The sequence below is a fragment of the Myxocyprinus asiaticus genome, chromosome 20 (assembly GCF_019703515.2).
Source record: "Myxocyprinus asiaticus isolate MX2 ecotype Aquarium Trade chromosome 20, UBuf_Myxa_2, whole genome shotgun sequence".
In the NCBI taxonomy this organism is placed as follows: Eukaryota; Metazoa; Chordata; class Actinopteri; order Cypriniformes; family Catostomidae; genus Myxocyprinus; species Myxocyprinus asiaticus.
Window position 1 is genome coordinate 17,879,062 of NC_059363.1, and position 12,757 is coordinate 17,891,818.

The window sequence follows — 12,757 nt, forward strand, 5'->3', positions numbered from 1 at the left end:
ACTGGCAAATGTTCAGTCTCTGGATAACAAGCTCTGCGAGCTGAAAGCGCGGATCTCTTTCCAACGAGATACAAGGGATTGCTGCATTATCTGCCTTACGGAAACTTGGATGTCTGCGGAGATTCCAGACTCAGCCATTGAACCCGTGGGGTTCTCCATGCACCGAGCGGACAGAGCGAAAGACCTCTCAGATAAAACTAGAGGAGGTGGTGTATGTTTTATGATCAACAAATCCTGGTGTGATCAGAGGAACGTACATTCCATCAAGTCTTTCTGTTCTCCTGATCTGGAATTTCTTATGCTTCTGTGTCGACCATTCTGGCTACCGAGGGAATTCACAGCGTTATATACCATTATCACTGCTGTGTACATCCCCCCACAAGCCGACACAGACCGGGCACTCAAGGAACTGTATGGGATTATAAGTGAGCAAGAAACCGCGCACCCTGAGGCCGCGTTCATTGTGACCGGGGACTTTAATAAAGCCAGTTTAAAATCAGTTGCACCAAAATATCACCAGCACATTAGTTTCAACACACGAGGGGACCGGGTTTTGGATCATTGCTTCTCTCCGTTCCGGGATGGCTACAAATCCCTCCCCCGCCCACCATTTGGCAAATCGGACCACTCTTCCATTCTGCTTCTCCATTCTATCACTGACAATGATGAAACAGCCTACAGAGAGGAGGTGCACACTCTGACACACTGGTGTCAGGAGCACAACCTCTCCCTCAACGTCAGTAAGACAAAGGAGCTTGTGGTGGACTTCAGAAGAAAAGACAGAGAACACAGTCCAATCACCATCAATGGAGCACCAGTGGAGAGAGTCAGCAGCTTCAAGTTCCTGGGTGTCCACATCACTGAGGAACTCACATGGTCCGTCCACACTGAAGTCGTTGTGAAGAAGGCTCATCAGCGCCTCTTCTTCCTGAGATGGCTGAGGAAGTTTGGAATGAACCGCCACATCCTCACACGGTTCTACACCTGCACTGTGGAGAGCATCCTGACTGGCTGTATCTCCGCCTGGTACGGCAATAGCACCGCCCACAACCGCAAAGCACTGCAAGGGGTGGTGCGAACTGCCAAACACATCATCGGAGGTGAGCTTCCCTCCCTCCAGGAAATATATACAAGGCGGTGTGTGAAAAAAGCTCGGAGGATCATCAGAGACTCCAGCCACCCGAGCCATGGGCTGTTCTCACTGCTACCATCAGGTAGGCGGTATCGCAGCATCAGGACCCGCACCAGCCGACTCCATGATAGCTTCTTCCCCCAAGCAATCAGACTTCTGAACTCTTGATCTCTCATGATCAATATACATCAGCACTGCACTTTATTACCCTTACTCTTATATCTCACACTGGACTGTCATAAATTATATTATTATTATTATATTATGTCTCTCTTAACAAACTGACTATCAACCGACAGCCTGAATGTCAATACAGTACAATACTGTACATTCTATATATATATATACTTTTTTTTAATATATATTTTAATTTTTAATTTTTATTGAATAATGTGTATCTATATAGTAAAAAAAAAAAAAAAAAAAAAAAAACAAAAACAAAAACAGCGTATTGTAAACTGTACAGTGTATGTTATTATTTGTATATTGTTGAGTGTAATTATGTGTATAACAGATGTTTAAATTGTGTTGTGTTAATTTGATGTTATTGTAAATTGGTATATGTCTCATCACTGTCACGACTGCTATATTGATCGGAACTGCACCCAAGAATTTCACACACCATTGCACTTGTGTATATGGCTGTGTGACAATAAAGTGATTTGATTTGATTTGATTTGATTTGATCTAGCTCCAAAAACCATGCCACAGTCGAAATCACTGAGATCACATTTTTTCACCATTCTGATGGTTGATGTGAACATTAACTGAAGCTTCTGACACATATCTGCTGATTTTATGCACTGCACTGCTGCCACATGATTGGCTGATTATATAATGGCATGAATATGTTTGTGTACATGTGTTCTTAATAAAGTGCTCAGTGAGTGTAGTCTTTAAATAAATTAAGAAATATTCAATCATATTTTTCTATTATTCCCGTTATTTTTTTTCCTAAAATGATTGGTCAAACCTCAGAATTTTAGGCCTATGCACCAGTCAGTGTTTTGTTTGCTGTAAATTATGATTGTCACTATTTACATGCCAATTGGCTTTAACTTCACATTTTGGTGGGTGGAAGCTGGTACATCAGTAAAATGGAGTTAAGAGAAGCAAGAAAATAGTGGGAAACAGACAGAGAGTGTGAAATGTAAATGCATGTGCAGGATGGGATTCTAAACCCCCCATTTGCAACTTTATATTTTCATTAACAAAGATTGCACCCGCACCTCGGTGGATGTATATCTTGAGTGGGGACACATTTGTTTGCTTTTTCTGAGATTCGACTGGGAAAAAGCGCAAGCTGCGGAACTCGCAGCAACGAGGAGCGCCCGCCGCCCATTCTCGATTCCTCAAGTACATCACTGTGGCACATATGTTGCCATCTTCTTAATGCTGTATAATTATCGCTTATGTGAAAGCAGTTCATGAGCATGGCGTTGTTATTTTGCTAGCCATCTTGAACTGGTCTTAACCTTATATGTCTTTCTTTTGATAAACATAGTTAACTGATGAACGTAGTTACACGTAGACTATACATAACAGACTGCGCATGTGTGAGAAGGTGACACAAGAGGAATCCCTTCTAGACACGACCCTCTCGGCCACTTACTGAACAAAGTAGACGCAGAGAGAGGTGTGTCTGCGGTGGGAAAGCAAGACCTCGCACTCGCGGGGCAGTACCGGGCTGGCGACTTTCTTCTATGGAAAGTAGCTAAGGTTTGTCCAAAAAGTCGCTAAATTTGTCCCTAGGTGCTTTTTTAAAGAAGAAGAGAAAAAAAGTCACTAAAGGGGTCAGAAAAGTCTCTAAATCTAACAAAGACGCTAAGTTGGCAACACTGCTTCCTGTAAGCATTCATGACAGAAGTTGCACCATCATTTTCACTTTTGTTTGTTTGTTTGAGAGGCACAAACCATTTGAAATGGCGTCTGAAGACTGTGAGTATACTCAAATATAGCTTATACATTTTACATGGGTATTTAAAGCTATCATGTGAACTTTTGCCTATTTGATTGAATTTTTCCATACTATAACTTAATTTGTAATTCTAGTGAAGCTTGGTACATGCAAGTAGCTTGCTCTCCAGACTAAACAAAAATAGCATGCCTCTTCATTAATATTGTGCTTTATTTACCAACTTATAGTTTAAAATCCTGTTGAAAACGTATTGATAAAGGACATAATTGTAACAGATTTTAAAATGTTATTAACATGTAAAATAATTTTACTACAAAATATATGAAATGTGACTGTCTTAAAATAAACAGTTTTTGTAAATAACCAACAGCCCCATCTGGCATAGAAGGGGGAATTTCAAAACGAAGACGCAGCATGAGTCCTCCTCCAAACAGTGAGTGTATTATGGACATCAAATGTCTGGTCCCACATTATATTAGGTGTCTTTAACTACTATGGACTTACATTTTAAAAAAAAAAAGCATTTGATACAGTGATTGTGTACATAGGTGTTTTTCTGCAAAATCATTGTGAATTTACCGAAGTTGAGGTACAGGTAGGGTTAGGGTAATGTTTAGGGTTAGTGTTACCATGTTATTACATACTGTGTGTAATTACATGCAGCCACTTTAAATGTAAGTACAATTTAACCTGTTGATGCTCATTGACCCCACCCATGGGTTTGACTTTACTTTGCTTAAATGAGTTCACATATACTATATAGTGTGCTGTTCAAAATTGTTCATAATGTTGACACATTATACATCTTCATAATTTGTCAACATTATTAACTCTTTTTTGACTAGACTATACAGTAAATGTGAACTAATTTAAGCAAAGTGACATCAGTTCTTGGGGGGGGGGGGGCATGCACATCAACAGGTTAAACACATAAGAACATTGTTAAAAATGCGTAATTTTTATTTTAACCTCTTAAACTCTGGTGCATTTTTGGGCTGCCGCCAGGGCCAGAGTGGCAATCGGGAAGATCGGGAGAATTCCCGCTGGGCCGGTCAAAAATTGTGCCGGTTAGGTCCGCATGTTGATTGACAAACTTTCATCATATGTCGCATAATAATTGCCAACAGTCCGTAACATCCGGTATTTAAAGGATCAGAATTGCGTTCCGTATAATAGCGGACGCAGTCTGTATTTTATCATCTCACACCCAAACAAATGAGAGAGTAGCCTGTGACAGACGAAACTGATGTTGTGCCACTTCACTTAACAGTGCGGGAAGGATCACAGAAGATCCATCGAGAACAGATAGGCTACTAATAGCTGAATGGATGAACGTGCTTAGGTAGCCTACAAGATCATCACAAGTTTAATACTGACTGCAGTCTCACAATCTCAATTAATCTCTGAAATCCTCTTACCAAGCAGTGCAGAATGATAATAGCAAAATTATTTTTTTGTCACAAAATAACAGAATACTTAAAGTAAATGAATACAGATGCAACTGCATGACACGGTACGAAAATAATGGGACTTTACAGCTCTCAAAAGATTAAACTCAATGAAACAAACTGCACAGAGTGCATTCAATGTTGTATTATGCGATAAAACCCTCTTAAAGAGACCATTTTGCCTTTGTCCTGAACATTTACATTCCAAGTAAAAGAAAAGTACAAATGTGTTATTTTTAGTCTTTTATTTCACTCTTATCTTTGTAAAATGGCACGTTTTTGAATGGCATGTAAAAATGTAAAAACAATCACTCAAACTTAATTATTTCACTGGATCTGTTGCTATTTTAATTATCTAAAATACAAAGCACTGACCATTTAAAGTGTGAGCCTGTACATCTTGAAAGAGTTATAAACAGTTACAGTTCTATAGTGTTATTATGTGCCTAGATAGTCTTTAAAATAAACTTAGTTCACCCAAAAATGAAATTTCTCTCATCATTTACTCACCCTCATGCCATCCCAGATGTGTATGACTTTCTGTTTTCTACTGAACACAAATTAAGCTTTTTAGAAGAATTTCTCAGTTCTGTTGGTCCTTTCAATGCAAGTGAATGGTGATCAGAACTCAGAAGGTACAAAAATCACATAAATGCAGCATAAAAGTAATCCATACAACTCCAGTGGTTTAATCCATGTATTCAGAAGCGATATGATAGGTGTGGGTGAGAAACAGATCAATATTTCATTTTTTTTTTTACTATAAATTCTCCTCCCTGCCTAGTAGGGGGCGATATTCTTATGTAAATCACCAAAAACAGAAGAAGAACTCTTAAGAGAGAAGAGTGCTTATGAAAGTGAAAGTGGAGATTTATAGTAAAAAAATGACTTAATTATTGATCTGTTTCTCACCGCTTCTCATTTACTTGCATTGAATGGACCAACAGTTCTTCTAAACATCTTCATTCATGTTCTGCAAAAGAAAGTCATACACATCTGGGATGGCATGAGGGTGAAGAAATGATCAAATATCCCTTTAACATTCACTTATTTTTACAACACATACAATGATGTCTTATGACAAAGTGAAAATCTTAGTGAATGCCGTATGTGGTATAATGACATGGAGAGCTTAAATAATTTTCAAGTAATTACATATATTGCATATTTTTGCTGTGATCTTGTTTTATTGTTATCATCTTCACCTCCAACCCCTCTTTTGGGTGTGGGCTGACTTGGACATGACATCCCGGGCTGAATATGAATCCCACTCCGGCCCTGGCTGCTGCCAGCCATTTTTTACACGCACAAAATAAATAAATAAATTCCAGAAAATCCCCAAATTTAAAAAAGACTCACATTTTCTACAATTCTAGAGACTGTTGTGCGTGAAAATCCCAGGATATCAGCAGTTACAGAAATACTCAAACCAGCCGTCTGGCACCAACAATCATGCCACGGTCCAACTTACTGAGATCACATTTTTCCCCATTCTAATGGTTAATGGTTCCCCATTAACTGAAGCTCCTGACCCGTATCTGCATGATTTTATGTACTGCACTGCTGCCACATGATTGGCTGATTAGATAATCGTATGGATGACTGTTGGTGCCAGACTGGTTGGTTTGAGTATAACAAAGACTTTCATGTTCATATAAATATTTCCACATCATTACCTCTGGCACTTATTTGCGAAGTGGATGTTTTCAGGCCTTACAGTATTTTATTTGATGTAACATAAATGCAAAAATGATGGTATTCTATACAAAGTTCAGATTCTAAGCTATCAAATAATACCACATATGCCTGACTTTTGTATCCGGGGACTTTTTTTTTTTCTTCCTTTTTCTCCCCAATTTGGAATGCCCAATTCCCAATGCGCTCTAGGACTTCGTGGTGGCGTAGTGACTCGCCTCAATCCGGGTGGCGGAGGACGAATCTCAGTTGCCTCCGCGTCTTAGAACGTCAACCCATGCATCTTATCACATGGCTTGTTGAGCGCATTACCATGGAGACATAGCGCGTGTGGAGGCTTCATGCTATTCTCCACGGCATCCACGCACAACTCACCACGCACCCCACCGAGATCGAACCACATTATAGTGACCACAAGGAGGTTACCCCATGTGACTCTACCCTCCCTAGCAACTGGGCCAATTTGGTTGCTTAGGAGACCTGGCTGGAGTCACTCAGCACTCCCTGGATGTATTTGGGGACTTCAACATTTTAAGCATAAACATATTTTGTGATATTGCGCCCCCATGGACCTGCTGGTGGATCCATAAAGTAAAGACACCTAATTTAAAGTGGATTAAAATGTCTTTTTCCAGAATTGAATGTCTGATGCTATGTTACTCAAATAGAAGTATTGTTGTACAGAAGTTAAAATATTTCTTATACAGAATGTTAAATATCAACAACAGAATTATGTAGGCTGTAGTTTACAAATTAAAGGAATGACCACGCAGAGTTTGCCTTAGATGCTGTCAATTTACACAAATAATAACTACTTGTTTAAACAAAAGATTTAATTTATACAAGGTGTGTCTTGACTAATTTATGTTTTCATCTTTTATTGTAGTATCTGAATTAAGGATTTGGTTGTTGGGAGAAGACTGGGCTGACAAAAGCTCAGTAGGAAACTTGCTCTTGGGAAGAAATGCATTTGACACAGAAGCACCTCGGTTATTTCAAGATTGTGTTAAGATAGCTAGAGGACAGATTGAGGAACAAAGGATATCTGTGGTCAACACACCATGTCTATTTGACAGACAGGTTCCTGAAATTCAAATTACTCAGGCACTGAAACTTTGTGTGGCCTTGTCCACTCCAGGCCCACATGTGCTTCTACTAATTCTGCAACCAGATACATTGGCTGAGAAGAACAGAAATTTGATGACTAAAACCCTGAACTCTTGGTCAGATCACGCACAGAAACATACCATAGTACTATTGATGAAGAGACCAAAAAAATCCAGTGCCACTTCCAGTAATGTTAAGGATAATAAAATTTTTCAAAGCTTTCTCAAAGATAATTGGAGGTGCCACAATTTAGAGAGAATGTACATAGGTGACCACAGCTTAGTAAATCAACTATTTGGACAAATAATTAACTTGAATAAGGACAATAAGGGAAATCATCTCAGCCTGGAAATTTATGAATCACCACCAGAGATGCCAAAGAAAAAAGTGAAGGAAAAATTTACAGGATTTTGTAAGTTACTTAAATAAGACAAAGTTTGAATGAACTGGTTACACATTGTTGTAAATGAAATTGATTGAAATCTAAGAAAGAAATGTGTAATTTTGAAGTCATTTTGTTTATTCTCCCCAAGCATCTGATGTTAAACACAAATTCGAATCATTTGTGCAACCATCATCTCAAAAAACAAGAAACGAAGAAAGTAAGTGATCATTACAGCCATGGTACCTAATCTTCACTCGTACAACACACGTACAAATGTGACAAACTTAGTATCATATTTACATTTATCATATTCAGTTTTTGTGCATCATATTCAGTTCAGTGCATGGAGGAACAGATCAAACATAATTCAACTAAATTTAAATATAAACTATTTTGAGCATGTAATGCAAGTTTGCAATGAGTGTCTTAATGATATTACCTAATGCAGGATTCCATAATGAAAATGAAGTGTTGGCCCATGTTGTCAACAGTGCTGTACCTAGTTGAAATGCATATACATTTTCTACAATTGGATAATAAAAAAAAAAGGTTTGAAGATCTGATTCAAAAATTCTGCACTGAAGATTGTAAATTTCTTCAATGTTTCAAATACTTCCTCTCTATAAAACTATTTGTGATAAACTTGTACTTTTACAGTTTGAAAAAATGCTTAAACTAGAGTAACAAATTATTCTTGTTTGTTAATTTCAGTGCCTGTTCCAACTCTCAATCTGGTGCTGTTTGGAAATAGCACTGTTGGGAAGACTTTAGCAGCAAATATAATACTGGGCCAGACAGAGTCAGCAGACGTGTCTGGTCATGAAACCATCCATAAATGTGTGACGAGAGAGGGTGTGGTATGTGGATATCGAGTCACCCTAGTTCAAATGCCAGAACATTCCAATTTGTGTCTCCCTCAAAAGGATCTGATGCATGAGACATGTCGTGCTCTGTCCCTTTGTTCATTTAGCATTCATGCATTTATTCTGGTCCTTCCTGTTGATCCTCTCACTGATGATGATCAAGGAGAACTTGCAATAATGAGTGACATGTTTGACACGACTGAACACAAATTTTGGGATTGCTTGATGATCATGTTCACATGGGATGGGAACAGGGAGGACAAAGTTGTCACTGATTTCATATGTGGAAACAAAGACATTCAGAAATTATTTAAGAAATGTGATAACAAATACCACATACTTAGTATTAACCGAAAAGCTGATAGTAAGCAGGTCTCAGAACTGCTGCAGAAGATTGCTGAGATCAACAGTCACACTTGTTACTCATATGCCACATATGCAGAAGCACAGGTGGAGAAAATAATTAATCTGGAGGCTAGAATTAAAGACATGGAGAAAGAAATGAGAGAACTAAAAGTGATCAAACAAACAGGTGAGACATGTCAGTCAGCTGGAACCTTAAAATCTAAATCCAAGATTTTATGTGAATGTGATTTTTTTTTAATTTTATTTAGCGTAACATTACTACTTGCATATGATATCACAACATGTGGTTTCATGGAGCTCTGGTTTTACAGATGCATGGCACTGCAGAACTGTTGTCACAGACTGCTCTTGTTAAAAAGCTGGACTGAAAGAATTGGACTTGTGTGCAACTAACTTGTTTAAAGAAAACCATTACAACATTGGTTTTGATTTTGACAACTACCACACTACAGCTGATAAATATAGTTAAATTATCAGCATCGCTCTTTGTAGTAGCAATACTGCTGGTAACTGCTGAGGGTTGCTGCAGATGCATGTCACTAACACTTTATCTCCCTCTCTTTCTCTCTCTGTATCTCTCACACACACCTTGTTACATCAGCAACTTATTAGAAACAGCCCAAGTCATCATTACTAGTTCTAAAGTGATGCTTTCAAATTAGTAACGGAGGCTTGGGCTGTTCCTAAGCAAGATCCTGATCCATGACGTAAGAAAGTAGTTCCACACACAAGCATTTTAGGTTTGCTCCTTGGTTTATCCTGACTTAGTTATTTTCTTGTTTGTTGAACTGTTGTATAAAAGCAATATCACTCTCGTAATCATGCTGTTGGTTCCCAGCTTTAGCTAGGCTGTGATTATGTGGGACCGAATCACAGTCGTGCTGATATACAACCATAACGGCACATCCGCTCATGCGATGTATGTATAATGTAAATAATAATACATATTTCTCCTCTCCCCACACCAGCTGAGAATGAGAAGGAGAGAACAAGCACAAGCTGTTTGAGAATTGTACTTGTTGGAAAAACTGGAAATGGGAAGAGTGCCACAGGAAACACCATACTCAACAAAAAGGCATTTAAATCTCAGTCCAGTTTTAAATCAGTAACATCTTCATGCCAAAAAGAAGAGGGAAATGTTAATGGGATTCCAGTTGCTGTCGTTGATACTCCAGGCCTGTTTGACACACATACCCCTATAGATGAAGTGAAGAAAGAGATACTGAAGTGCATCAGTCTCCTCTCTCCAGGACCTCACGTGTTTCTGCTGGTACTTAAATTTGGTAGATTCACAGATGAAGAAAAGGAAACTCTGAACCTAATCAAAGAGACGTTTGGAAAAAATGCTGGGCTGTTTAGCATCATAATATTCACTCATGGTGATGCACTGCAAGGTGAACCAATAGAGAGTTTCTTGGAAGAAGCTGATTCACAAATGAACAAGCTAATTCGAGATTGTGGGGAAAGATATCATGTTTTTGATAATACAAAACAAGATGATTCTAACCAGGTGAGTGATTTAGTATACTCAATCAACAAAATGATTAAGAAAAATGGAGGAGGGTGTTACACCAATGAGATGTTCAAAGAAGCAGAAGCTGCCATACAACAGGAAATGGAAAGAATTTTACAAACCAAGAAAGAGGAAATGGAAAGAGAAAACAAACGTCTATGTGAAAAACATAAGAAGGAGTTGGCAGAGATGAAGAGGAGAATGGAGGAACAGAGAGAGCTAATGGAGAGAGAGAGGAAAGTAAGAGAGGGTGAACTCATGATAAAGGAAGAGTTCTTGCAAAATGAACTTAGGAGAAGAGATGAACAAGATAAAAAAGAGAAGAAAGACAGACAAGAAGCGGAAGAGCAGCGAAGAATTGAAGAAGAGAAGAAACGGGAACAATGGAAAAGGGACTGGCAAGAAATAGAGAAGAAACGAAAAAGATTAGAGAAAGAGCAACAAAAGAGAGACCAGGAATTCAGAGAAAAGTATGAGAGAGAGAGGAGAGAAATGGAGGAAATTCATAAAAAGAGACTGAAGAGAGAACAAGAGGAAGAGTATCAGAAAAGGCTTAAAGAGGAGCGGAGTGAATGGGAACTGAAACAGAAGAAAATGATTGAGGAATTTGAGCAGGAGAAAAGACAAAGAGAAGAAGAAGAGAATCAGAGAATTGAGCATGAACGAAAAGAAAGGGAGAAAATTGAAAGAGAGTATGAGAACAGTAAAGTAGAGATGAGAAAACAAAGAGAAGAGTGGGAAAAGTCATGGAAGGAGGAGTGGCATAAAAGAGTAAGAGAGGAGAAGAAGAGGAGGGAAGAGGATAGAGAGAAACTGAAAAAGCTTGAAGAGGCATTTGAAAGGGAGCGGAAAGAGGAGGAGGCCAAAAGGAAGAAAGAAGACCGTGCCAGACGAGAACAGGAGGAGAGAGAACGTAAAGAGATGGAGGATGAGTATGAAAGGAAATTAAAAGAAATGAAGAAGAAGTATGAAGATGAGGCTCGAAAACATGCAGAGGAATTTAATGAATTCAGAGAGAAATACACCAAAGACTATCATGCTCTCATGTTAAAGCACGATTTAGAGATGGAGAAGATGAAGCTTGAGCATGATAAAGAGTACCATGTATTGAGTGAACTTTCCAAGCAAAAAGAGAAAAATTTGAATGAAAAAATAAGAGAAATGGAAGACAAACATAAAATAGAGTTTGAAGTTCTGAAAAAGAAGTATGAGGATAAATGTGATTTACTGTAGGATATTGAACGTGTCTTTCCTTGATAATATACAATGCATTGCAATTCTTTCTATTATTATTATAGTGAAGACATTAAGGGAGCAATAATAATGATTTCTATAAGAAAACATTTAAGGGATTTAAAAGTTCAGACACCCCAGCTGTGGGAGACATTTTTGCTGTTATAAGGGATATTTTAATTCCCTCATTTTAATAAATACAGTTGACAATTAGTTAACCACACCCCAGATCAGTTCCACCCAGAGCATGAATAATTTCTCATATATTAAAAAATATAGCATTCTTTTGTTCTCAAAATGCTCATTTAATCTCGCAGCCATACTATACTACTAGATCCTGAAACAGTCTTATGTTTATAACATCGTTATAATTCTAGAAAGGATGTGTCAAAGGCTTTACTGACACATTTATTATGAAAAATAAATCCTGTCTATTATCACTTTTACTACTTTTATTTCAATTTCTTAATTTTTTATTTAACATTTTATGATCTCTGTTGTCTGCACTTCAGAAAGTTGCCAGTGTTTTATTTTAATCCACTAAAGACCATGGCCACTCATAGGATCTAAAATCAACTGCTATCCAAGTACATAAGGGATCCAAGTACATTTTTTTCACTATATATTTTCAAAGAATAAAGTCTGGTAAAAGCATCTTCTTGTTCAGTGATTTTCTGAACTCACACAGGTCATAAACACACAAAAGTATGAGAGGATACGGTACTTTCCTCCTTTATAAAAGTAACTCTCTCACGATTTTCTGATTATTTGCACTAAATTGGGTGCATCTAATTCTAACCTTCTGATCTAAAATATTTTAACATCTAACATTAAAGTTTGTAAAAAAATATGTGTTATTTGTGTGTTATTTTCTAGTGAAATTGTTGATCTGGTAATTAGTGTTTATATGAACATAAATATTCAGAACATTAGAAAATATTCTTAACAGAAATAAAATAACTGAATGGAAAGAACAGTACGTTCTCATGCAGCAAGAATGAAAGAGGTCTTTCTATTATACAATATTTTGCGCTGTAATTATTTAAAATTATTTTTAATGGAATTAAGGCCATTTTTTTTTTTTTTTGCTTTTCAAA

At 37.7% G+C, this 12,757-nt stretch overlaps 1 protein-coding gene across 1 annotated transcript; it reads left to right on the forward strand.

Annotated features, from left to right (window-relative positions):
• The first annotated feature begins 2,771 nt into the window (after positions 1-2,771).
• On the forward strand, positions 2,772-12,468 carry LOC127410797 (GTPase IMAP family member 8-like). The gene is made up of 6 exons (XM_051646002.1): positions 2,772-3,070; positions 3,421-3,483; positions 7,080-7,712; positions 7,834-7,902; positions 8,397-9,080; positions 9,883-12,468. Exons 1-6 carry the CDS (start codon positions 3,055-3,057, stop codon positions 11,658-11,660), a joined length of 3,243 nt encoding a protein of 1,080 aa, XP_051501962.1. The 5' UTR covers positions 2,772-3,054; the 3' UTR covers positions 11,661-12,468.
• The last annotated feature ends 289 nt before the right edge of the window (positions 12,469-12,757 follow it).

What these genes read in the sequence shown, in the direction of transcription:
- LOC127410797 (XM_051646002.1), top strand. An exon ending in GGAAAAATTTACAGGATTTT is followed by an intron (nt 7,713 to 7,833) that starts GTAAGTTACTTA and finishes ATTCTCCCCAAG; the next exon opens with CATCTGATGTTAAACACAAA. An exon ending in AAAAGTGATCAAACAAACAG is followed by an intron (nt 9,081 to 9,882) that starts GTGAGACATGTC and finishes TCCCCACACCAG; the next exon opens with CTGAGAATGAGAAGGAGAGA.